The sequence below is a fragment of the Gymnodraco acuticeps genome, unplaced genomic scaffold (assembly GCF_902827175.1).
Source record: "Gymnodraco acuticeps unplaced genomic scaffold, fGymAcu1.1, whole genome shotgun sequence".
NCBI classification, from domain to species: domain Eukaryota; kingdom Metazoa; phylum Chordata; class Actinopteri; order Perciformes; family Bathydraconidae; genus Gymnodraco; species Gymnodraco acuticeps.
In genome coordinates, this window is record NW_022990135.1 from 4255935 (window position 1) to 4282630 (window position 26696).

General features: G+C 39.4%; 2 protein-coding genes across 4 annotated transcripts in view; one reads left to right on the forward strand and one right to left on the reverse strand.

The window, feature by feature from the left end:
• The window catches only part of si:dkey-1h24.2 (uncharacterized protein LOC100137117 homolog), a 46709-nt gene extending 38661 nt beyond the window's left edge, over nt 1-8048 (reverse strand). Inside the window, exon 1 of the mRNA XM_034217023.1 lies at nt 7639-8048. Within this exon, the coding sequence (XP_034072914.1) occupies nt 7639-7789 (151 nt within the window). The 5' untranslated portion in view covers nt 7790-8048. The remainder of the gene's footprint in view (nt 1-7638) is intronic.
• LOC117546699 (carboxypeptidase O-like) overlaps nt 1-26271 on the forward strand; it is a 44170-nt gene extending 17899 nt beyond the window's left edge. For 2 of the 3 annotated variants that reach the window (XM_034217025.1, XM_034217026.1), the window contains 9 exons: nt 12647-12746; nt 21506-21545; nt 21638-21739; nt 22674-22778; nt 22879-22995; nt 23332-23425; nt 23866-24068; nt 25493-25577; nt 25666-26271. In XM_034217025.1, coding sequence (XP_034072916.1) covers nt 21537-21545; nt 21638-21739; nt 22674-22778; nt 22879-22995; nt 23332-23425; nt 23866-24068; nt 25493-25577; nt 25666-25928 — 978 coding nt within the window. In that variant the 5' untranslated portion in view covers nt 12647-12746; nt 21506-21536 and the 3' untranslated portion in view covers nt 25929-26271. Of the gene's footprint in view, nt 1-12646; nt 12747-21170; nt 21366-21505; nt 21546-21637; nt 21740-22673; nt 22779-22878; nt 22996-23331; nt 23426-23865; nt 24069-25492; nt 25578-25665 lie in introns of those variants that run through there. The other variant, XM_034217024.1, reaches the window with a different exon arrangement.
• The last annotated feature ends 425 nt before the right edge of the window (nt 26272-26696 follow it).

A 26696-nucleotide genomic window follows, 5' to 3' on the forward strand; every position in this document is an offset into this window, starting at 1 on the left:
AAGTGACAATTGTTGTTGTCTTCTCTGTGAACGTTTTTTTTCGCCGTTCCTTTGCCATTTTGAGATTTAAATTTCAAGCGGAAAGCTAACCAGGAAGTGTTTTAGCACATCACGTGACGCATCTGAACGAATCACGTTGTCAGAAGTTGACACGAGCCAATGTGATTTCGTTTGTTGGTTTAAGACCCCTTTGTACTTTCACGATTGGTTGCTGACACAAAGGAAATGACCATATTTGGATCCGAGACTCAGCTTTCCAACGATGACATGGTGCACACAGCGGTCGCGGTACTTTATGTTACGTTAGAATGCTAACTTTTGGTGAATTTAGGAGAAATATACAGACGCAAATAGACCAACTATAGTAAAATGAACACTTAAATGTGTATTTTGTACGTTTTACTTCCAAAAGCCTTAAAGAAAACATGTTATGGAATCAAAATAGTACAACATCTCAAAATTGACCAGTGCATGAAAAACGATGTTTTTGCCTGCCGTGTCTCGCCTTTAACAAACAATGTATGGTGACAGCTGGGCCCGGCCCGGCACCGCCTTTTTTTTTTTTTTTTAAGCGGCTCCCTCCTCACTTTTGGCAGCACCCCCTGAGCAAAATGACTTCCCGCGGCTATGGAGAAAGCGGTTTGTGTTTGCAGGTTCAGAGGATTTAAACGGAAAACAAATATGTGAGGATCAAAAATACACATGTACAACTTTTTTCTGTAATTAGATTTTATTTACATGCATATGAAACTGAACACATGTGTGTGTGTGCATTGAAAAACACAAGTGTGAATCCTTTTGCGGATCATGAAATACAAGTGTCATCCTTCTGTGTGCATGTGTGTATTATGAGACTGTTCTGAGCCCAGCCCATATCTGCCTGCAGTTGCTGTTACAGTCAGCACAATTACACTAAATGAGTCCCAGCCCGCATTCCCACAAGACCATAATATTGATCCTTCATTACCCTAAAATGTTTTTGGAAGTTGGGAGAAGCTTGTTTGCAGTGTGCAAACGAGCTCAGCACATTTTCAATCACCCAGGAGGTCTTGTTAGACGCACATGTTCGCTTTTGATGCCATTAAGTCTTTCAAACTCTGCCTCATTAACATATTGTTAGATTCTAAAGTGAATACTTGAACTTGAAAGCATGGCAAATAAGCAAATGTGATGGGCAGTAGTGTTGTGTCTCGTCAAATGTGTTAGTTATGTTAATGCCTCTTGTCTTTCATTTCAGGCCCTGTTTCTTCCTCCCCTTGTGTGTTTTTCCCGCCATCATCAGTCCCTGATTGTTTCCACCTGTTCCCACTCACCTCATGTTTAAATAGGCCTGCCTCTCCCCTGTCCTGTGTCAGTTTGTCTTGTTTGTTTCCCCGAATGGTCGTGCCAAGCCTCAGCTAAGAAAAGATCGCTTTCACTCATGTCAGGTTTTGTTGTTTTGTCAATTTTTTTATGCTTAAGTTTCTTTCTTAAGTTCTCTTTTTGTTATGCATAGTTTTTCCTCCTTGTGAGAGCTTTTTGTTATTTCCAGTACCTACTCAGTTAAGAGGGATTTCCTGATCTTTGGAATTAAAGATACTTTTTTTACATTTAAGACTTTGTCTCTGGGTGGTGCATTTGGGTCCATCAGTTTGTGTCGAGGTCCTGACAAGTAGGGGGTTATATATAGAAAGAAAGATTGTAGGTTTTAACCCTGTCTCCTATTAAAACAATTTGACGTAAACATGGTTGCCGTTTTTAAAACAAATTGACTTTCTAAATTGAGAACAAACTAAATAATAAGGCAACAAAATGACTTAGTGAGGTTCAGTTCATCTTCATGGTTAGGCTCAAAATATTACATTTATTACGTTATTGATGTTACGTAAGATAAATATAGCTTCTGGGACACAAACAGTGGTCTATTCGTAATGTTTTTTGCCAATGCCGTTTTCATTGAATGGAATTAACTTTTCTAAGAGACTACTTAAAATAAAAAGTGAGCTATTTAAAGAAAGGCATTTAGCAGAGTGACTGCACTGCAGCTTCTCTTGAGGATGACCAATTCAGTAAATCCCTGTCCACTTTGCTGTCTCTGTAAACATTACCTGCAAATGTTCAAAAGGCAGGCTGGCTGCAAACTGTGTTTTGGATTCCGAGCGTGTGCATACATGTTACTATGGTATGTTTATGCAGATAATTGGTTCACTACAAAGAAATAAGAATGTCACAGCTTTGAGCCAATGAAAGTACAACACATTTGCAATTTCTTAATGGGTAATACAGCGTTTTGAATATTCCTTTAAACACTTTCCTGAAAAAAGGAAATTAAGTTTATAATTCTCTGGAAAACATGTTTTTTTTTTATGCAAATAACTAGATAGGATAGGGCTGCTAATAGTACACAGAAAGAACATTTGGTTCCAAGGACTTGACATTTAGTTGAGATATATTTAGAAAAGAGAATATTGTTTGATCAGCAACCACTATTTACATGAATACATGTTGCAAATAAGGCTTTTCAATAGCGACTTCAACCCTATCCAGTTAAAAAGAAGCGATTTGCTAGGCTTAGAATACACAAACTGCAAGAAATTCATAAATAAAAGAGCATGGATTATAGCTAAAGCATTTGGCATGAAGTTTCCACATGAGTGTTTCCAAGGAAATCCAAAACATGATTAGGGAGTTCTTGGTTAGTTGGTATGACCCACTGTTAGGGAGTTTTATCTGAAACCAGGAAGTGGAGGCACCGGTCAATCAAGGCCAAATCATCCACAAAATCACTTCTTCCAGCCTTCGTAATGTAAACAACGGAGGAATATGTTTTCTTATTGCTGTAATTACCAAAGGCTCATTTACAGGAAGTGAAATCAACTATTCTGACCATCATTTGTGAACATTGATTATAAAGGGGTTTCCGCATTTGCATTAAAAGCAACTTGTAGCTGCACCTTAAGAGATTTCCTAATTGAATTAGACATTCAGTCGAGGTGTTTGCCACTTAATTCCCATAAATCACTATGTTAACAAAGCCAAGTGTTGGTGTTTGTAAATGGGACCCAATGCAGTTCAATTACCAATTAGACTTTGCCCCAGTCTATAGAGACGTTAAGTCAGACTTCAAGAAGGTGTAATAAATCAGAAAATAAACAGTTCAGTATGATTAATGTAGCTTATAATGAACAGGGTGCAGAGCCCTGAAAACGAGGGGTGTATTGTTTGTCACTTGGTGAGTCACATGACTTACTGTAGGGATTAACCGAGTCCTCCATCATATGCTTTGAGTCTGTCTGATAACACTGCAGCCCAATCCTCCTCTGTGTGGAGTTAATAAACCCGCTGTGCAGACAGACACAGGGCATTACGGCTCAATATAACTTCTGCACGCTTGAGGGGATCTTTACTTGGGCTGTCTACTCTACAGGCGACACACTCATCATCTGGGAAATATGGGCAGTTTTCGTTGAAAGAAGTCAGGAGATAAATGCAGATAAAAAGCCAAAATGGCATATTGATTTGTCTTCGTAAATCTATACTAAGGTGAGCAGACGTCTCAAGAATATTCCACACAGTCCCTAATTACAAGCAGTGGTACTGAATTCCTAAAGATGTGCTTCAATCGGTCTAAAAAAACAATGGTTTTGAAACATTGTGTTGGTTTTGGCCAAGGACAGGCTTTTAGTTCTAAATAAATGATGGCTTTTTTTCGTAAAATAGTACCCCTGTTGATTGATTGATTGATTGATTGATTGACAGCTACGTAAAGCAACAAAGGTGGCAAATAGGGGCAACAATGTTGAATTCAAACAGTTCCAATGGAAATCAAGCCACCCATTGCTGAAATGGAGGACCAACACTTTGAACGTCAAAAAGCAAAAACCTTACTGCTCGGAGGGAAATGTTTTGCACACTCTGTTTGTTCCGCCTCACCAGGTTGCTCCCAATTATTTGATCTGATTACCGCGATCATGTTATGTCAGTCTGCATCACCGTGTTGAAAGCCAGAGGGAACAAGATGATAATTTCACCCCCTTGCTGAAATTGGTTGGATATTAGAAACTCTCTCTGCATCGGCGGGGGCGACAGGTTGTTTTCTCTCCTAGAAATGAACCGGTGCTCACTTAATGCTTACGATATCCGCTTCATGATAGCTCACACATACTCAAAAAGACAGGGCGAGCTCAGCAAAGTGCCACTTTGAATCAGCGGGGAATGAAGGGGGTCCGGGCCGAGGCAAGGTGCAACTCAACTCCTCTCCAGAGCCCCGGAAGATTACTGTAATGTCATGCATGTCTGATGTTGTTACATTTCACGTCAGCTGATCCTTCAAATGCATCAAACACTGCAGAAAGCCTGCGTCTCGAGCATGAACATGTAAATACATATGGCGTTTAACCTTGAGGCGGATACCTCTATTACTTGTTACAGTATAATTTGTTAATGTTGTGAATGTTTGCAGAATAAGCTATTACCAAGTTCTCTTAGCAATGCACCCATGGGTGTACAAACAACTTCCACTGTGTTGCTTTGATAATGAGGAAATGTTAAAAGCTTTTTCTGGCTTTTTTCTGATTAACAATGATTTATGTTTACCGTCAAAGTCACAAAATGGCTAGGGTTAGTAAACAGTCAAAATACGACAGTGGAAAAAATTAGGAGTTTTATTTAGTTTTCCTCGAGTTATATTCAGCGACGTTAATTGACCGTTTCTGCCAATGCTGCCTTTGAGGAGAGTAGATCGATTGAATGTTTTGTACACTAATCAATTATAATCATTCCCCAGATCCCTGTGTGTCTATCCACTTTAACGTGCGTCATAGTCTCAACTCTCCCTCCTCTTATGTCGTCAGGGACAAGAGTTGCTTGAGTAGATGATATATAAAGGAAGTGTTCGTCGCCTTTAAGGCCCTGACACACCAGGCCGATTTCGGCTGTTTTCGTAAGTCGGGAGACGAAGCGTGTCCTGTCGCCCAAACTCAATTTGGTGTGTCCCGAACCGTCGACCGTGACACGCCTTATTTGGACTGCCAGACCAAACAATCACTCTGATTGGCTGTTCAGCTAGCGAATCAGTGCATGAGAAGCGAAACGGAAGTGAGGGACGTAAACAAACGATTTAAGAAGGCACACACAGACTGATATTCATTTTCATCTCATCATGGCGATCTGGAATGACACAAACGAAGACCTGCTCATCACATTGATCCAGGAGAGGCCAGCTCTGTACGACATCACAGAGAAAAGGTACTCGAACCGAGTAGTGAAAACCGGACTCTGGCGAGAGATTGAAACGCAACTTGGTTTCTCGGGTAAGATTATCTTTTTCATCAATTGAGCTCTTTAGCAGATATTGTTGGCTTTTTATTGTTTGCCAGCGTACAGTGACTTTAACGTGAAATGTAATTTGTTATTTCAACCTTGTGTTTTGTTGTTATCTTGTTGCTAGCTGTTGCTAGCTGTGCAGTTTGGCACTGCATAATATGAATTGGACATGCTAACTAGCCACAATGCTTACATCGTTTATTTGTGTGCTTCAGAGAAAGAGCTGAGGAAGAAGTGGGATTATCTGCGAACCCAGTACACCCGGTACAGGAGACTTGCCCCTTCGGGTAGTTGTGGAGCACCATAGACGGGCAGACAGCAGTGGATCATAACCAGGCTGCAGTTTGCACACGCTATTTGTTGTTGTTTATATTACGCAGTCTGTTCTTATTCTCTGTCTTCCGGTTGTTGCCTATTTTTAATGACGAATACACACTACCGCCGCCTGCTGGTAAGGAGAGTTATTGCCACTCACGCACTGAAGTCTTTGCGGTGTGTTCCCGTGCGACACATGGCCAAGACGCAGGAGAACACCGCGACGCAACAGCCGGCGTCGGCGAGTCCTCTGGTGACTGCTTGGTGTGTCAGGGCCTTTAGTCGTAGGGTTCACAGCTGGAGAGCGATTTATTAACTGATCCTCTGATTGTGTATTTAATCTCCAAGCAAAGGACGAGAACAGAATGCATGATTTGAGTTCAGCCTAAAAAGAGAGCTCTTTCTCATTGTTCCTCCATCACTAACCTGGCTTGATTAAGTTCCAGTTATTTTAAAAAGCCTAAATGTCAACAAAAAAAAAACTGGTTCCAGCTTCTCAAATAGGAACATTTCCTTCCTTTCTCTTGCTATAAAATGTCAATTCTGACATTGTTGGCAGAACAAAACAAGCAAATTGAAGATGTCACCTCGGGCTATGCAAAACTGATTGGCAATTTCCAACTTATTTTTCAACCTTTTTATAGAAAAGAACTTCTAATGTGAAACGTCTCTGCATCATATTATATTTAAACTCATTGTTTTTTATGCTCAGTACTCTTATTCCACTTACACAATGTACAAATATGTATAAATGCTTATTTTCATTTACAAACTTAGACCTATTTTGATCCAAACAAATATTAAAGGCATGTATCAGTAGCAAAGTGCATGAACAATTATCAATACAAAATGTCCCGTATTTTGATTTTAAAACCGAATTTCTTTAGTGTTTTATACTCTCATCTAACATAGAAACATATATTAATATATTTACTTGACATTTTTCTATTCATTTAAAGTAAGCTGATGTTAAAGCTATTGTTTTTATGTCATTCTGCGCAGGACTAAATCTCTCTATCTATGAATCGGGCAGTGATTCCACAAGTGGTTTAATATCCTGCCCGTCACATCTGGGAGAGGAATCCAGCTGCATGAACGGAGACAGTAGAGGAAAATGTCCACTGAGGATTAAGGTTGCAGAGGGAATGAGGCATCTCTCTGTCATGGGGTCATTTCTCTTGGTCAAACACCTCACACACCCCTCATTGGTTGATGGCTCTAGAGAATACACTGTTGCAGCCGTATAAGGTCAATAAAAGTAATGCAGCACAGAAGGAGGAACGGCTGTGAATAATTTAGTGGGGGAAATATTTGAAATTGTTCTCGATACTGCAGCAGCGGCAGGGAGAAAACATTAAAAAAGAAAACTCACGCCCACGTATAGACCTCATTACCTAATCATTTCCCAGTGGTGTCCCGGAGACAAAGCTGGGAAGGCCTTATCCTCCTTGTGTTGGGTTTAATCCCTTTAACGGGGACTCAGCATTTAGACACTTTATTGCATGCAAAATCCACATTTTGAATGAAAACACAGCTGCACACACAGCATTGCAGAGAGAAGCATATTAGGATGCCTGGTGATTGATTTCTTGTAATGAGGCGGAGGAACTTTAAACAGCTCCATGTTTGCAACAATAATTTAACATCACAACACATAAATCATGCAGGGGGTAAAATAAAAATGAGAATCTGTCATGGTTAGAAGGTAGAGCAGCTTTTTAGTTGCCTTACAAATTCAACATCTGAGATCAAATTACATGATGGTGTACTGATTGCATTTTTAAGCAGGTAATCACTCAAAGGTGGCAGCTTGTAATTAGAAGCAAACAACATCTTTAAGCTGGAATTAATGCATGTTTTTTTACCAGGAGATGGGTGTTTTTATTTTTGTAGGACTTGTTTTAAACATTTCACTGCAGGTTATTTAGAAAGGATGACAGTTTTAACATAACAACACCTTTTTCAACCCCTTCTGTTCACACCTCAGCTCGCATTATTCATGGTATATAAAAAAAATACCTTTGACTCCTCTGCTCGCTCTGGGGTGGACTGAGACATTCTTGCAGCTGTTATTATAGTCAGTAACTTCCATGGTGAGGTTCCCCTGCTCCGCGCAGCCCGCAGACACCTCCCCGGGCAGCACGCTCACATTCCCCGCCTGTAGAGCCATCCCTCTCCGGTGACAGGGACGATAAATACCCGCTGCCTCAAACTGGAGCCGCGCTGGAATCAACTTGGAGTCGCCCGTATCTTGTTAGTTCATAACAGCCGAGAGGGGCGTTGTGAAAACTTGGAAAAAGCCCAACACTGCAGTTGAGTGAATAGAACAATGTAACAACGTGGAATAAACGGAGAATAACAGGTCCGTGAAGAAGTTCAGAGAGATGAAGCGCCGCGACGCGCGCACTGCACCGGACTGAAGCGCGGCTGTGGAGGAATGAAGCTGCGCTGCTAGGGCAACCCCCTGTCTCTCTCTCTCTCTCCCCTCTCTCTACTCTCTCTCTCTCTCTCTCTCTCTCTCTCTCTCTCTCTCTCTCTACTTCTCTCTCTCTCTCTCTCTCTCTCTCTCTCTCTCCTCTCTTCTCCTCTCTCTCTCTCTCTCTCTCTCTCTCTCTCTCCTGTGTCCCTGTACAGTTCAGTCACAGCAGAGACGTGATACAGAATGTAACTCGGTACAATTACTCTTCTCTCGTGTAACATCAGATACAGATTTGATGAAATTATGGAGATGTAGACACTTTGAGGATTAATTGCATTTTGCACACGTTTAATTGGGTCGTTTTAAAAAAATATTATTATTTAATTATTGTTCCAGATGTTGTTGTTTTTACTCTATCACATTTGCATTACCCATTTAGCAGTTTAATGTTATCAAAACCAAATATAAATCATCTGATACATTATTATATATTATTTGTAGGCTAAGCAATAAAGGAACCCCACATTTATCAATTGCAACATTCAAGTGATGAACTAATAATGCCTAATAATTGCAATACAATAGTTAAATATGACATTTTGAATGCAGGATTGAGTATTTTTCTTTGTAGTAATGCTACTTGCTTCCACCTCTGCATGAATAAGCTTCTTATATGCAAGGTGGGGGGACTTCAGGTTCATTGCTCTTTCCGAAGTGACAGTGGAGATCAAATATAAACTGATTATGTTGCAGTTGCTTTAGCAGTGGGAGAAGAGAGGTTAGTAGGGACAAATTCACATCTTTTATCGTTTTGAGTTCATTCTCAAGAGTTTCTTTTCTGTCTGTACGACTGAAATCATGTCAGCCATCCACTTTCTGGAGGGAAGGGGCAGAGGGTTAAATACATTGCCTCAAAGCGAGTGTTTTGTCGACAGGCATCAAGTACTGTTGCATGACTGTAGCAAGGTACAGAAAGGTTTGTGAGCAGTCCAGGATCCAATTCAAAAACCAATTTACTGTGGGTTCACTTGATTTAGCCGTTTGGCAGTTGCTTTTCGTGAAAGCTGCAAAACACACTTCACACTATCTGAACAGCACCAAACAGCTGTTAGCAGCTAGTTTCAGACAGAAAGACATGCAATCAGAAACCACATTGAAGAAATACTCAACCAGTCGCATATTCAAAATCCTTCTTATTTTAGACATTCTAAGTATTCTAGTATTTTATTTGTAATGTTAAAAAGTTGTTCTTCAGAAAATGCCCTTAAAATAGAAAAACTCAAGTAAAATTCAAGTACTTTCAAGTTTTAGATACACTCTAAAAACGAATTCAGGCGACCTTTCACCTCCACTTAATTAAATGCATGGTTGCAAGATAAAAATGTGAGTTAATTGATTTAGATAAACATTTTAAATTGTAAACATTAATTTCTAAGTTGTGTTGACGTAATAATGTTGGTAATTACAGCAACTTAATATTGTCAGTAATTTGAACTCTGATTTCTGAATTAATTGACTTTAAACTAACAAGTTGTAGTAAGTAATGCAATTGGCTTGATTGTTCTACACCTTGAGTTAAGGATTTCAAGTCCACTCCCACTTAACATGCCTGGACAAGTTCCGACAGTTAAGACAAATAGAAATATACAAAGGACATTTTAAGGTGAGTGTCATCTTTTGTCATTCAGATACAGTAGATAGCCTTGTGGTTGCACTGTATAGGCAAATTGCTGTTTGACCAAACTTAGCAGCCTTTGAACTGTGAATAGTTCTGTGAGAGGATACAAAGTAGTAGAGGCTACTGTGAGAGTACAAATACTTTCGTTACTATTGTGATATCGCTTTTTATTCAAAATTAATCTCGGTGAAGCAGATCAAGGACATGCTTCTTGAGGTAAGATCGTTATTTAGAGTTGTCATTGAAATGCAAGTTGTTGGCAGTCAGAATATATTCATTTAGGTAATTTCTCTTTTTTTCCTTATTCAAAAATAGCACAATACAATTGAAGTACGCAGAGAACTATAGCCATCCGCTGCCTTGTCGTGTACCTTGGAGAAAAGGAAAAGGACCTTTTCAAGGAGTTTAGCGACGTAATTCAAAATCTTGAAATAAAATAAAATCCACGGGCCCAGTGACACAGGACAAAAGCACTGCTCTCTGTCAGCTACATTTTGAAGCATATTGCACTTTTGGCCACACCCCAATCAATAATATCTTAGCAACGTTCAGCATGGATAGGTGTTGACAGCAATGGCATGGGAAAAGGATTGTGTAACATTTGAAAAGTGGCTTCTGCTCTTCACTTAACCACTTCAAATATTGTATGGAACCTGCAAAACAGATGCGAAAATACACTAAAACTTGCACGGTTGGGATTGACAAAATCTGTCCACATGTACTCAAAACCACCTCTGTGTGTCTTCAGGACCACATTGCCATGACGACACACACATGCAGACTCAATAGGTGAAAACAATAGCAGCGTTGCTTTAGCAGCTGGTAATAATGGCTCTGAATTAGCTAAGAGTGACAATTTAAAAAGTATGCAATTACCTAATTCATTATCTCTGATGCGCTAACCTATTATTGAATGTGCTTCAAAAGGACATGAATATCGCCTTCATCAGTGACCGGTCCACCCAGGATCTGACCATATGATGGCAACCATCGTGGTCGAGGGAAACAAATGAATGAGCATTCTGCGTTAAATGTCTTCATACTGTTTGAAATAATGACTGTCGGCAGTGTAAACATCTTTGTTACATCTTTTGTAAAATGGATGTGTGTGATCTGCAGACTGGTGGCCATTGAGAGTTTGTTTCTGTAGTTTTACAAAACCTTTACAGATTTTACATATTTGGCACTGGTTTTAAATATGCACAGGCCTCTAACTTCGTTGTGATGGCAGCATTTATTTGCTGTGTCCCCATTTCCCATGGTAATATGGCTAATGTGTTTATTCATTATTTGTGGGGCCATTTCAATTTGTGTTATTTATCTTTTTTTTCAATTTAAATGAAGCTCAGCGCAAGTTCTTTCAGGAAGACTGGGTGTATATACATTCACTCCGCAGCTGCATATAATCAGCTCATCACAGGCGTTCTCTTTAACCTATTACATTTCACCTCATTCTCCAGCAGCCAATCAACGAGCTGCAGCCAAACTTTAAAATGGTTCTCCTCTCTCCTGCAGTCAGCTGTGATTTCAGGTGTTCATGCACCTTATCATATGGCATGTGTCAATAAATGTTCAAACTAAATAAAGTCTCTCCTGATTGAAACATCATGTGTTGAAATAAACAACTGCAGTTCAAAATAAAAAGTGAATTGCCTAATATTTTTGTTGTGGAATCAATTAGTTTCTTTCTTTAAAGGCAAAAACATGAAAAAGCTAAGAAAAAAAAATATTGAATACAATATATTTGGAGCAACTTAATTTATAAATGGTTGTCAACTTAAAAACGTGTGTTCATAATGATGGTAATTAAGTACATACTACTTAAAATTCCTTTTAAATCATGTGGTAAAACTAGTCGGAACAACTTAATCTTTTGAGTAATCAACTTCAAAACTTGTGTTTATAATACCAATTATTAAGTAAGTGGTAAATTAAAAACACCTCTGATTGTAGAGGAAAAGCCTTCTCCCCTAACTCATAACTTTGTTGCTTTAAGACAATTTAATTAGAAGTTGTCTTAACTCAATAAACATCGATGCAAACTGTTGCGTTGATTTTCTTTGTTGAGCCAAGGCATTTGTTTTTAGAGTGTACAGTAGATACCTCGCTCCACTGCACCCTCGCTGTTTTATATTTAGGATACCCGTCAGTGTCCAATCCCTCAGGGCCCCGAAAACGCCTACAAAGGTTTCCTCTTTCCTCTTTTCATGGATTAATTGATTGTGCTGCTGGGGTATAAATCAAGTGTGAGTGAGTGTGTGGAAATACATTTGGTGTGGGGGAGCTTTGGGGGATGTAATTGCATATTCCAAACCACTTAAGACTCTCAAGAGTTACAGTTGGAAATTATTTATTAGGAACAACCCCCAACGTTTTGTTTTTTGGACAAAACTTAGATTGCTAAAGACACAATGTTGTACTTATTGAGATAATATGACAATTATACAAACAAAACCCCCCATAAAACCCTTTGTGAGTTGTTAAGTGTGTGAAGATGCAAGCGATAGAAGCGAACAGTGGAAAACAGAAGGGAAATATATAATTACTTAAAAATGTAAGGGGACACGATGTGGACAAAAGGTGCTACCAACGAAATAATGTCACAGTGCAATACAAGCTTAGACAAGCCCTTCCTGTAGCCCTGTTGTTAAGCTATTGAAGTCTCCTTGGTGAATGTCCCATGTTTTTTTGACCCACCGCTCCACCCAGACCTCCCCCTACGACTGCGGTCTTTGATTAGTATCGTATTTGTTCTAGGTGGTCGTCAAAATGTAATCCAAGAGAAAATACGTTTCCCCGAAATGTATTTGACCCTTGTATGGGAACGTGACTCTGAGGAGGCTGCCCTTGCCCAATTACAGCACCAGTGTCACTGGTTTTGTCAGAAATCCTCTTTCAAGAAATGGTCTCAATTTCATGTTCCATTTCAGCGGCTCGATAACGGAGCAATCTCTACTTCTCCGGGATGGATGCTGGACGTCAGAGGGGATCATCAGTTGGACAAAGAGCAGCAATTCTGCAAGAGTAGAGGTGAGTACCAGATATATTTTCCTAAAGTGTCTTGTGACAATTTTAGCACAGAATTAGATATTGTACAACCTGTGTTTTTGTTGAGGGTCTGCTTCTGTTTCAAATTATTAGTTTTAAACTTGAGAATGTCCTGGAGATTTTATGTAGCCTGTGGAACAACTGTTACTTTTTTTTTTTTTTTTTGACTATTTGGCCGACCCGCAGGAGCAAAGGGGGAGGTTATGGGACTCATGATGTGCAGCGTGATGGCTTTGTTTATGTGGAAACGATCTGAAAGTGCCTTGAGGTTTAGTTCATGTGTTACCGCTTGAGAAATTATACAGATGCTTTGAAAATGTTTTGGAGGCTGCGGGGGAGTGAGGTTGCACAGCGGAGGAGAAGGGCTTCACTTTTTGTGTTTGTGATTTGTTTGATGGCTGCTGTCAGTCCTACTGAGGCTTTAACAAATGTTGCTACTGCTGTTGTTACTGCTTTTGTACTGTGTGTGTGTGTGTGTGTGTGTGTGTGTGTGTGTGTGTGTGTGTGTGTGTGTGTGTGTGTGTGTGTGTGTTCACGTTTTTGAAGATAACAGCTTATTAAAGCGATGCCAGAAGTCGCTCCCTTCTGCTTCCTCTGAAGCCTCCAATGTTGTTTGGCAAGTTTGGCAGCCACTTCACGTTGATTTCTTTCACTGTGTCTGCACACAGGTCATGACTAGCAAGTCCGATGAGATGAGGAACTGAAATCCCTGCAAAAGGCAGCCCATATGAAGCACTAATGCTAGCGATTTGCAAAAAAGGAATATCAGCCCGAGCATTTTAAGAATTTAAAGTGGCACAGGAAAGCTCAGTCTGCTATTTTTCCTCAAGCTAGAAACAGGATAACTTAAAGTTGACTGTTCAAATAATTGCTTGCTGCATCGGCAGTGGAATGGTGCATGATTATTATATTGTTTTAACCACTTTTTCACACTAATAACATACATGAACTTTAAAATTAGTGGACATGTCCATAGTGAATGCACATTGCCTTATGATGTCAAATGACTGACTAACTGATTCTACGTAACTACATAATTCTGGAACAAGTATTAATACTCTGTAATTGTCACTTGTAAATTACCAATTTTCAGTAAACATACAATTTGTCATACATTTGACACTAATGGGTATAATAACCTATCAATGGTACTTATCAAATTAGTATTGGTCTCGTGTGGCCTTTGAAAAGCAGGTCAATATTTTTCGTATGGGTTGTCTTAATCTGTCATCCGATAAAAATCGCTATGAATAGAATCCTAATGAATGTATGAAATTAGCAAGAAGCTTTTGTTTAACTGCCTAAGGCGCAACGGCAAGGCAATTTTATAGCACTTTTCAGCACGTGGCCATTCAAAGTGCTTTACAAAATAAAAACAAAAGACATTTAAGAACAAATACAGCATAAATACATAATTAAATGGCATTTAAAAACAGGCATAAAAAGCAAAGATAATGAAATTAAATAAATAAATACACACAGCAGGGTGTACAGATGTTAGCAGGGGCAAGTATGGAAGACAAATTCTGAGTAAACATTTCCCTAGTATTTTCAGTTAAATATTGCTTTGTGGTTACCTCTTTTTGAACATTTTTGTGAACAGATTTCTAGTGTCAGTGAGTACTCGAGCAGCATCGTTCTGAATCAGCTGCAGCTTTCTGATAGATTTTTTAGTGAGCCCTGTGAATTACTATTACAGTAGTCGAGTCTACTGAAAATAAAAGCATGGACAAGTTTTTCTAAATCCTGTTGCGACATTAGTGTTTTAATCCTTGATATATTCTTCAGGTGGTAGTATGCAGATCTAATAACTGTTGTAATGTGACTGTTAAAATTCAGGTCTGAGTCCATCACTACACCCAGATTTCTTGCTTTGTGAGTTACTTTGTAGTCTGCCGACTGAAGCTCTGTGATTACTTTTAATCGGTCCTTCTTTGCTCCGAAAACAATGATCTCAGTTTTTTTTTTGCTCAATTGGAGAAAGTTCTGAGTCATCCAGTCAGTGATGTGCTCAATGCACTTGCTCAGTGTTCTAATCGGAGAGTAGTCTCCCGGTGTAATTTAAAAATAAATCTGGGTGTCGTCTGCATAGATGTGATAGCTTAGATCGCTCTTTTTAATAATTTCAGCCAGAGGTAGCATATAAATATTAAAAAGCAAAGGTCCTAAGATGGAGCCTTGAGGAACCCCGCATGACATATTTATCAGGGTTGATTTGTAATTGCCTATTGAGACAATAGGCGCGTTCACACCGGAGTACTTTTCCCACAATAGTTCATCAGAACTCAGATATATTTGCGTTCACACCAAAAAGCCCCCTGAACTAAATTAGTTCATCAGAACCATTTGTACCCCCTTTTCAGTCCCTGCTAGAGAGCAGGGACTTTCGTGGGAGAAAAAGGTTCCTATGTCTGATTGGCTGGGCGGAATGCAAACCACGCCCCGTAAAAATCCCAAAAAGTTTTGTGAAGCCGCCATTTAATTATCCTCGCATTAGCATTATTAGCATTAGCATTAGCCCAGCGCAGAAACTTATGGCAACACAAAATAAAACATGGGAGCGGTGGAGATGAGGAGGTGTCGGCGTTCTGGCGAATTTACTCCGGGGACTTCCGGCCGGGGACTTCGGTTGGCAGTATACGCCGTGAAGTTGTTTGCGGCCTGCCAGTAAACCCAAAGCAGAAGAAGAAGAAGTGACGTCAGCGGCTTCATTTGCCTAATCCACCCCCAGGGACTCATTGCGGTGTGAACGCGATCTGCTTTAGTTCATCAGAACGAAAAGAGTTCTCATGAACTATTGTGGGAAAAGAACTTGGTGTGAACGCCCCAAAAGTTTGTTCTGTACTTTAAGTAGGAACTAAACCAGCTGTTGCTGAAACTCCCACCCAGTTTTCTAGACGGTCTAGCAATATGTTGTGGTCAACAGTATCAAAGGCAGCGCTGAGAACGAATAATACTAACACTGATATTCTGCCACTGTCTGTGTTCAAATGGATGTCATTTAACACTAGAACCGCCAGAGGTCGCTGTATACCTAAAACCGCCAACGGGTAAAATGTACCCGCTATTGATTTGCAAGGTACAATGTTCTTTTATTTATCATACAGAACAGTGAGTTTTGATCGCACAGGGATGAAACCTATACCAATAGAATCTGTGGACTCTCAGCTTTTCATATGATATAGTTTGTGCAGATAGCATGAAGTATAAAATATCGCTAAGAGTGCTGATTTAAACACTTGGTGTTAGACTTGTGTTTTGTTTAGGTACAAATCTCTCTCTCTATCTCTCTCTCTCTCTATCTCTCTATAACTATCTATCGATCTATCCGTAATGTTCTGTTCTATGTTCATATAATTGTCTACATAAACAGACGACCCGGACTACTTCTCTCATTCCGAGTGTCCATCTTTATTCAACTTGCACGTAACCTGCACACATGCATTACGTCCTCAACGTGAGCTCAGTCATCCAAGATCTTGTATTCTCCAAGATGTTACACTATCTATAACTATCTATCTGTCTATATCTCTCTCTATCCATCTATCCATCTATCAATATATCTATCTATCTATCTATCTATCTATCTATCTATCTATCTATCTATCTATCTATCTATCTATCTATCTATCTATCTATCTATCTATCTATCTATCTATCTATCTATCTATCTATCTATCTATCTATCTATCTATCTATCTATCTATCTATCTATCTATCTATCTATCTATCTATCTATCTATCTATCTATCTATCTATCTATCTATCTATCTCTCTCAATCTATCTCTCTATCTATAAGGAACCGCAGTAGACAAAAGGCGTTGCTATAGCAGCACGTCATGTTTACGCTGCATTTTCTATGAGGTAAATATTACCCGCTGGCGGATATGGGTATAAATGGCATTTTTTTTGCCGATTTTTTCAATCTGACTTCCTATTGACAATTGCTAACAACAGAGGGTGCTACATAACACACTTTCAGGAAAAGTCACGAACTGGGAGACTTTAATATGTTATTGAAAAAAAGTTACGTATACAATCAAAAAACAGCTGCGGGTAAAATTTACCCGTTGGCGGTTCTAGTGTTAAGACCTTAACAAGTGAAGTCTCAGTGCTGTGGTTAGGTCGAAAGCCCGAATGAAACACATCAAAAACATGAAATTACTCAACTGTTGAAAAACAGCTTTTTCAATAAATTTGCTTAAAAAGGGAAGGTTTGATATTGGCCTGTAGTTATTCATTATGGTTGCGTCTAGGTTATGCTTTTTTAGGAGCGGTTTAATAATTGCAGTTTTCAGGGCCTGTGGAAATACACCTGATTGAAGAGACTTGTTTACTATGTGTAGTATATCTGAGTCCAAGCAATGAAAAACAGTTTTGATCCTGTCGGGATAGTATAGTCCTATGTAATCTTAAATCTTACGTGCATTCTTTGTTTTGCAATTTTGTAATGTTATTTGCAAGAAATTCTTCCTTAAAGGGTGTCAGAGGTTCCCCTGCAAATAAATAATTTATTTTAATTTCTATATGATTATTTAATAGTATACAACTTCATGCAGGCATTATATTGACTACTGTAATCTCTTGTCTTATTATGATTGTTATTTCCCCATATGATTTCCTTACTGTTTACAGCTTTGAAATACTAATATGGGACACAGAGTAAAGTAGACAGGAGTCTGAACCACATTCAAGGTTTGATTTGACACTCATATGTCAATGCATCAGCAACAGAAACTTTACTTAAACCCCCGACCCATAAGATGGACCATGAGAAATGCATGCCCCAAAAGTGTGCCAGTTACCCTCTGCTTTCCAGTCAGATGTTGACAGCTTTTCTTCACCCCAAGCACTCAATTAACTACACCCTGTAAAATAAAATCGAAATCAACCGCGGAAGTGATCATAAAATGTAGTATAAAAGCTGTCGGATGATGCAATGTTTGGTAAAAGTCTAGAAAGAAGAGAACCCAAATGCATAAAGTAGCAAATAATGTCTAAATTCAGCCGTAAAACCCTGCACAAATATTTTATCTCAGCAGTGCGTGTTCCCCAATCCAAACTTTAAGATGCTTTCGGCGACGTTTTGCGTGTACACACAGAAAGGCACATTTTAAGCGTGTGTCTGAGTGCAACAGAGAGACCTGCCTTCGGCCTTCCTCCTCTAAAAGCATCAGTGCTTTCATCTTTCATTACGAAGAAACAGCCCATGATGTGGGCTTTGATTCTGTCTGGGACACACACTGGGTTTGTGCACACAGCTCCGAAACTGAGACAGGTCTTGTCTCTGTGTCTTATGAGCAGCTTGTGAACAGACAAAATGCGCATGTCAGCAAAGAAGTGGGAACAAAGAGTTGCAAGTGTTTTAAATTCATGGTATAACCAGCAGCCAGACTAAGAAAGCTGAATAAGGAGAAAGCTGCTCTCCTACACTAACTAATCTCAAAGGGATTCAACTTTAAGATCTTAAAAGTCTGGCTTTTTTTTAAGGAATGTTCAAGTTAAGCAGGTGACACAAAGTATTTTTGACCAGATTCGCTTCTGAATATTGAATCCCTCTGACAGACGATATTGCAGTATTTTGTTTTTATATTTTAATGAGTGCAAAGATCTTTGCAAGCACTCTTCCTCTACACATATTTTACTCTGATTATCTTTGATCTCAAGTCAGCGTTGTACTGACATCTACTGGTCAGATGAAACACGAAACTGTTCTAAAAACCACGTCTGTCAACCATGAATGGATTACTGAACAGGCAGGGGCCCTGAAGTTAGGGGTCCTCCTGGCGTTTACCTACAAAAGGTCACTCGAATAGACATGTACCAACCAGAAAGAGACTCAAAATGACTACAAAGAGATGAAGAAAACGACCGCAAACTGACTAAAAAAGGCGAAGTAAACAAAGAAAATAACGCAAAATCTCATAGATATGTGATGCAACAATACAACAACAAAAATAGGCTATTAAAACTGAGAGTCTTGTCTCTTCTGTCAGAGAAATAATGGGGCCTTTAGCATGTCTGTGCCCAGCGGCCCATTGTCCATTGACCTTGCCATAGTGGCAGCACATTTAATATTTCATTCAAATTTCATTACGTCCAAGTAAGTAATCTCCATTGAGTGCAATGCCTTCTATGTCTTGGGCTCTGCACAGAATTTCATAGTGGATTTCTTTTCAAATAAATCACATCCTCAGAACCCCAGAATGTTGCAACCTCAGCACAAGTCTTAATGCTTGCCACTAACAAAAAGGGCAATGCTGCAATGGAGGAAAGTAAACACAAGTACAAAGAAAAGTGGGGAAAGAAAGGCCATTTCTGCAACATTTTGGCTGCATTACAGGAAAGGGGGGCTATTCAATGTTTCCTGGGTAGAATTGTTACTCGGGAGGTATCAGGTAACAGCTATAGACCACAATCAGCTTAAGAATTGTACTTGAGCAATAATCGCAACCACAGCTGGAAAACCCATTAAAAGAGCATTGGAACGAGACATAAAGGCTGCCTCACAGGTGATCTTGGGAGGGAATTCAAACCGAAATAAAGCAAACACAGGATTCAAAGACCACAATAAGGACTCTTCAGAAGGACACAGCAAGGATACCATTATACCTTGGTATTCTAAAAAAAATCTGATTAGATTGAGCCTATAATGTCGTGCCGTCCACCTGAGCATAGCTACATTTCCGCCTCACTGATGAATAAAACATGTTTTCTGCCTCCGGTATATTATAAAGACCTGAATGTAGTTTCGTTTAAATGCCAAATAACCTATTAGTGGGCCACATTTACTGATATGTGAAAGCTTACCAGCCTGGGAATGGAAAATAAGATAACGCAATGACACCATGTCCAGTTCATGGTCTTATATAATGATGATAAATGATATCCAATAATAATTGAACTAGCTACAATAAATGATTCAGGTAATAAGGAATCGGGCCATAAATGATAAACAGATAAACAGAAAACGGCTACTAAAAATTGCAGTAAATGAACATTGTTTGGGTTTATATATGTGTGTGTGTGTGTGTTTGTTACGTACGTTATGTAAAGTCCCTATTTAACCACACATAAAACAGGACAGCCTTTTATTGATGGTGTATCAACATGCCTTTATCAATCAATCAACCAATCAATCAATGTTTATTTATATAGCCCAATATCACAAATGTTACATTTGTCTCAGTGGACTTCACAGTGTGTACAGAATATCAGTATGAAAATACGACACCCTCTGTCCTTAGACCCTCACATCATACAAGGAAAAACTTCCAGAGAAATCCCACAGTTTTAAAGGGAAAAATGGGAGAAACCTCAGGGAGAGCAACAGAGGAGGGATCCCTCTCCCAGGACGGACAGACGTGCAATAGATGCCGTGTGTAAATTGAAGAGATAATACATTTTACAGCGTAGGTAGACCAGATGTTTGGAAATGCATGTGTCTGTAATAAGAAGATGAATCCACGAGGATGTCAACAGTCCTGTGGGAGCCATCAGGGAAGCAGTATGATGAGTCAGGCAGGACCGCAGTGACTGGTTCAGCCACGACTCCAAGTCCAGGACTCAGGATAGAGGATCCAGGACACAGGATGCAGGATGCAGGATACAGGACCACAGCAACAAGATCAGCCACGACTCAGGATCCCGGCGTAGATATAGACAGAAACAAGAAATCTGGGGGAAGCTGGGTTATTCGGAACATGAGAGTACGCAGGTACAGACAGACAGAAGGAAGAAGTCATTTATTATTTAAACAGAGGAACATGTGTTGCACCTGCATTTATCACGATCTGTGTGGACCTTTGCTCTCTTTCCTTAATAAAGCCTCATTGTTTTTTCCGTTCACGCCTTCTTTACAAAATGTGCCTTATCTTATCTTCTCCCTCTTATATTCATATTGTCAGACATATTCTCCTGTGTGCCTGAACATGATGGTATTATTACTATAAGACAAGGGTGCAGGTGGCATTTTAAATAATAAAAGACTGTACCAGACTGTGGTTCTGGGTGAGTCTTCTAAGGAATGGATTCTAACATTGCCCAAAACTCTAGATAGAAAAAAAATATTTAAAAACCCGGGATAAAAGAACCAGAAAACTGATACACTGCTACAGCCAAATATAACAAATGAGAAATCCCAACACGCTGAGGAAAGCTGGAGGGGATGCGATGAAAAGGGAGCAGTTGAGAAAACAAAAGGTCATACTGGAACAGATAATCCCGCCAAGAGAAAGAAAGTTGTTACTAAAAGTGGGATCAGTATTTGCATGTGTTTTTAACAACTTGTAAACCATCTGACCATGATCAATACCAAACAATGACTAACCACAACTACTAAGATTAATAAACGCCCCCTTCATGTTCTGAATCAGCTGCAGCTCTTAAGATGAATCATTAACCAACACAGTGATAGCGGAAGTAGTCCACAGTCGAGGCAAAGGTGTATCTTTATCTGATGCGTGTCTTATATAAAGGCTGGTCAGTGTCGGCAACAGTTGCAAACAAGGAGTTTACTTTCAAAAAGTGGCAATGCTTTTCTCGGTGGGTCTGAGCCTTGTGGTGCTGCTTTCAGTGGTGGGAGCAGCCACAGTGGAGAGGTGAGTCACATCTTGGGTCCAATACTGACTTAAAGAAGGCGAATGCAACAAGCCTTACTTTTGAAGACTCCGAAATGGTTGATTAGCACATGTTATGTCTTCTTGTTCCTCTGTGTCTCATGTATTTGGATGTGCAACAGGGTGGAGTATGACTACTACAAATACCATCCAATGCCAGAGGTGAGAAAGCAGATTCTCGCTCTTACACTTTTTATTTTGACAGACCACTACACACAGAATCTAATGTGTGTTGTGTGTATTCCACCCTACAGATCACAGACTGGATGGTTCAGGCTGCGAAGAATTACCCTGAAATTGTGACTATAATGGAATATGGACAAACCTATGAGAAGAGGACTATTAGCTTGCTCAAGGTAAAAAAATGTTGTGACGCATAATTGAGCCATCATTTCCCAGACACAAATGTATTGGGCTTATGGGAAAACACTCTGAAGGCTGATGATGTCATTTTCTACAGAATGAGATGTTGAAGCAAAAAGGTTTTCTGTTGCCACTTTTACCATTGATTTCTGACACAGATCAAAAATGAGCAAATACCATAAGGATACTGGGGTGTATTGTTGTTTTGTGTGTGTTTGTGTTCAACAGTAGCCAAATAAGAAGCTATATCTGGTTACCATTTCACAATGAACCCTCTTTTTCATATTCAGTCGGTTTTCTAAAACTGTTTGGAAACTATTGAACCAATGTGTAAACACTTAAACGTTTTGATTTGAAACAATGTCCAACATGTTATGGATAATCTTGTTGTGAAGGCATGGCTGAGGTCAAATGCCTTGTTCAAGTTGATGTATAACATATTCTTTTGAAATAAATATTATATATCTGAACAAATGCGCTGCAAGAATTATTCTTTATTTATGTAAACTTGCAATTAGAAGTCAATATAACTAATAGATCTAAGTTGAAATAAATGTATTATTACAATCTTCTTAACTTGAAATGATGAGTTATATAAATGCAGAACTTGAAAGTGTGAGTTATAATAATACTGAAATGTGAGTTTATTTGACTAGGTAAATAAGGTTTTATTTGCACTGATAATGTAAGATTGGTATCTGTTTCAACTCTGAGTGTAAAGTTAAATCAACTTAGACAACTTAAAAAACAATGTTAACACAACTAGAATCTTTAAGTCATGTCAACGGTATTTACTTGCATTAATGAGTTGAAACAAAGATTGTCTTCAAGTTGACCTGATTTGCTTTTTCAAGGCAGCAGGAGAACTTTCATTTGCAAGTTGAACTGACATGAAATGTTTTACAGTGATATGAATTTGTGTTCCAGATCGGCGTTAATACGGGGGAGAAAAAGAAAGCTATCTGGATGGACTGTGGTATACACGCCAGAGAATGGATCGCCCCGGCCTTCTGTCAGTACTTTGTCAGAGAGGTAATTTAAAAAAAAACATAATTTTCCTTTAAGTGAAAATGATTTTGTTCGACATATCTTCCAATATATTAATCTGGCACTTGTGTTTTTCACAAATCAGATCCTTCAAGCATACAAAACAGACCCAAAGATGCAAGTGATGATGACAAATATGGACTTCTTTGTCACCCCCGTGCTCAACATAGACGGATACATCCACTCCTGGAAGGACAACACAGTCAGTGCTTGAGTTTGATGGATTTTTATCAAATTACCTTTCTGGGTTAAGCCTCAAGCTCTCGAGCCACAGAAGAGCAGGATATGAGAGAATGATAGTCCTATTAAAGCAGAGGCAGTTAAGTTACAGTGAGCTACAATTCAATCAGTGAATAAATTGATTCATGGTGCTCAACACGAGTACCAAATCATCTCGTTTTCCATATAAGATGAATGGAAAATGATATCAAACAGCAATCCCAGGCAGTATGGAAATATGTACAAGTGCCCTGTTCATTTCTTAATAGAACCTCCGGAACCAACCGATGTAACCGAGTGAACCCTTTTTGACCCGTAGACTCGACTGTGGAGGAAGAACAGGTCACCGGGACCTTTAAACTGCACCTGTTACGGCACAGACCTCAACCGCAACTTTAACGCCAACTGGGGCAGTGAGTGTTGTTTTGCTTCCCCACCTGCTCATTTAGACAGCCATTATGCTCTATGTATTGCTCTGATAATCATGGGTAAGTGGGTATCACACATAGATGTTACTGAAGATGTCTAATCACTGAACAATTTGTTTTAGAGGGGTATTAAAGAGCGTTGTAGAGCGCCACAATGCTGGCATCCTACAATTACCACAATGCAACTGATGCACTGCTTGTCATAAGTGAATACCCTTAATAATCTTTCAAAATCCAAAGCCCAAGTTTAGCCTACGACATACGAATCTGCATTTTCAATTATGTTGCCATGGAAAGGGTATTTCTTTTGACGTATCACAACAAATACTTTTCCTATCAAAAGCTACTAAATCTTACACACTGAACCGTTAAATATAAAACGTGCTCACCACTAGATAATTCAATTTCTTTGGCTGCCTCCACAGCGCTCGGGGTTTCCTTCGACTGCTGCGACAACACCTTCTGCGGGATCAAACCTGTGTCCGAGCCCGAGGCCCAGGCCGTCACTTATTTCGTAGGAAACCGGAGAGAAGACTTCCTGTGTTTCCTCACCATCCACTCCTACGGCCAGCTGCTCCTGGTTCCATTCGGACACCCCAACTTCATCGCCAGCAACTACGATGAGCTGGTATTTACATCGACACACACAATGATGCATGATTTACACATGGCTGATTATGAGCATACACAATATATACTCAACATAACATCACATAACAATTCAGGATTTAAGAAAAGTGTATGTGCATATTTTGTGGCTGATTATCACTACATTAATCAAGAGAATAAGGCATATTGCCATAGAAACTGGGCTCATGCATGTCACAAATACACAGGAAAAGAGGCAATCTGTTACAGCTCTATTGATAATGGAGAACAAATGGCTGCTTGCTTATAGATGGGAGGTGGATCCAGGTAACAAAAACCTACTGTGGCCACAATTCAGACCGAATTATGCAAAACAGGATTATGTCCTTTCGTCTCTGGCGGAAGGAAACAAACGGCAGCATTTATTTTAGCATGCTAGTCAGGATTCAAAATCTCTTATATCCGCATGTCAGGGATAATGTGACAAGGTTTTCAATTATTAATCTCATGTTTATAACCCTGAAGCGGAACTTGTTTATGAACATAGAGACTCTAAAATTGTAGATATGGATTGGTACAGAAGCCCGAGAGGCAATTGAGACAATAAATCTGTTTTCTCCTGTGTTTCTAGTTTAGGAACTAATTAAAAATGTTGCCTGGATATTTTTTTGTTTAAATGGGGCTAAAATGTTTCACGAGATTATTTTTGCGCAAGTGAACCTCCAGATAAAATTGAATTAAAAGAAGACACATACAGATGGTATTCTGCTGGATCACTTTTCCACTCCCCATATCATTGTCACACTTACAGTATTTCACTGTCTGGGTGCAAAGGTGTTTCACCCTTCCCCACCACAGTGGTTGTTAAAGATAGCTTCACAAGCATGAACACACAGTTCGGAGACAGCTGAGCCCTGTTTCCTGTTCATTTGGAAAGACGCTAACACCCCAGCACCCAGACATGAGGAAGGAGCGTTGATTCTTGTCATTAAGACTGATGCACATGAAGGGACTGTGAGATAATGGGCTCCTGGGCGCAGACATGTGAGAGGTTACCCACCCTGTCTACATAGGAACAAGACACACAAATGTAAGGGTCGTTTTGAGTCTATTTTTTGGTGCTTGAGATGTGGTCATTTTGTGGTTGTTTTGTGCGATTAGTTATGTGTTTGCACCTCCTAGTGGTCATTTTGGGAAGATCCTTTGTCATTTTTGCAACTTCAAGTAATTGTTAGGCTTTTTTTTATTTTACATATCCTTTTAGTCGTTTTGCATGTATTTTGAGATGTTTAACCTTTCTTAGTGCTCATTTTTTGTTGTTTTGCATGTCTTTGCAGTCATTATGGGTCATTTTGAGACAACTCATTTCAGTTTTCTTTCTTAAACTGAAGAAAAGGTAAAGCACACAGAGCTAATACAGATACTTTAAATGACTGTATAATAAAAGCTAATGTGTTTCTTCAGATGAAGGTAGGTAGGGGTGCAGCGGATGCCATTCGGAGCGTGCACGGGAAGCACTACACCGTAGGAACCTCACCGGATGTGTTGTGTAAGTCCACACATCGCAGCTGGTCACAGATGTATTTGACTTTGTTGCCGTGCTAGCAGAAAAACAGCAGTGTACCCTCTTTCTACAGACGCCAACTCTGGTTCCTCCAGAGACTGGGCCCGGATGCAGGGGATCCCCTTAACCTACACCTTTGAGCTGAGAGATAACGGGACGTTTGGCTTTGAGCTTCCCCAGGATCAGATCCAGCCGACCTGCGAGGAGGCCTACAGCGGAGCCCTGCACATCATCACCTACGCCCACGACAAGACCTTTAGTGGGGCCACTGCAACCGCTGCAACCCTGTGGAGCATGCTGTTAGCCTTGGGTGTCACCGGCACCACCCTGATGTGAGGGGGGGAGGGGAAATAACTCCTGCTGTTTTGCTTTAAGTTGCATTTATCTTGCGTATGTTAGGTTAGTTTCAAGGAGAGCTCCAGTTTTTAAGACAAAATGTTTTTTATCCTCATTTTTGTAGATTAATTATGATCAAAAGTATGTCAATGCATCGTAAATACCAATGCACCTTTGATTCAATGTATTATAAATAAATCTATAATTATCATAGAATTCCATACAAATCTTATTGCCTGACACATTAGTATATCCACAAATCTTTTTTTATTTCATTGAATATGACGACATACAAATAACATCTGGCGCCAAAGAGAAATACAAAATAATTAAATATTTGAAACGTGTGTCTATATTGTTTTAACTAGGGTTGCCAGAAACTGACCATGATCAAAATCGATTATTCGGCAGCCCTGGCGAATAATAATCGATTAATCGACCCCCCCCCGCGGGACAAACCAAAAAAAAAAATATTAAAAAAAAAAAAAAATAAAAAAAAAATAACTCAGACAAAAGGAATTCCGTTGTTTTCTTTACTGGAACATGTTTAACAGTACAAACAAAATAAGCGACAAATAAACCAACATCAACATGATGTTGGTTTATTTTTTGTTATTTTCTAAAGTGCCTGCCATTGCCTTTATTTGGAGATGCGCTATGCGCGCACAATGTATTTGTTGCAATGCTGCCATTATTAAATACAGGCTACGGCTTGTGTTAATGATAGCAGCATTGCAATAAACATTATTATAGCAATTTATTTATTGC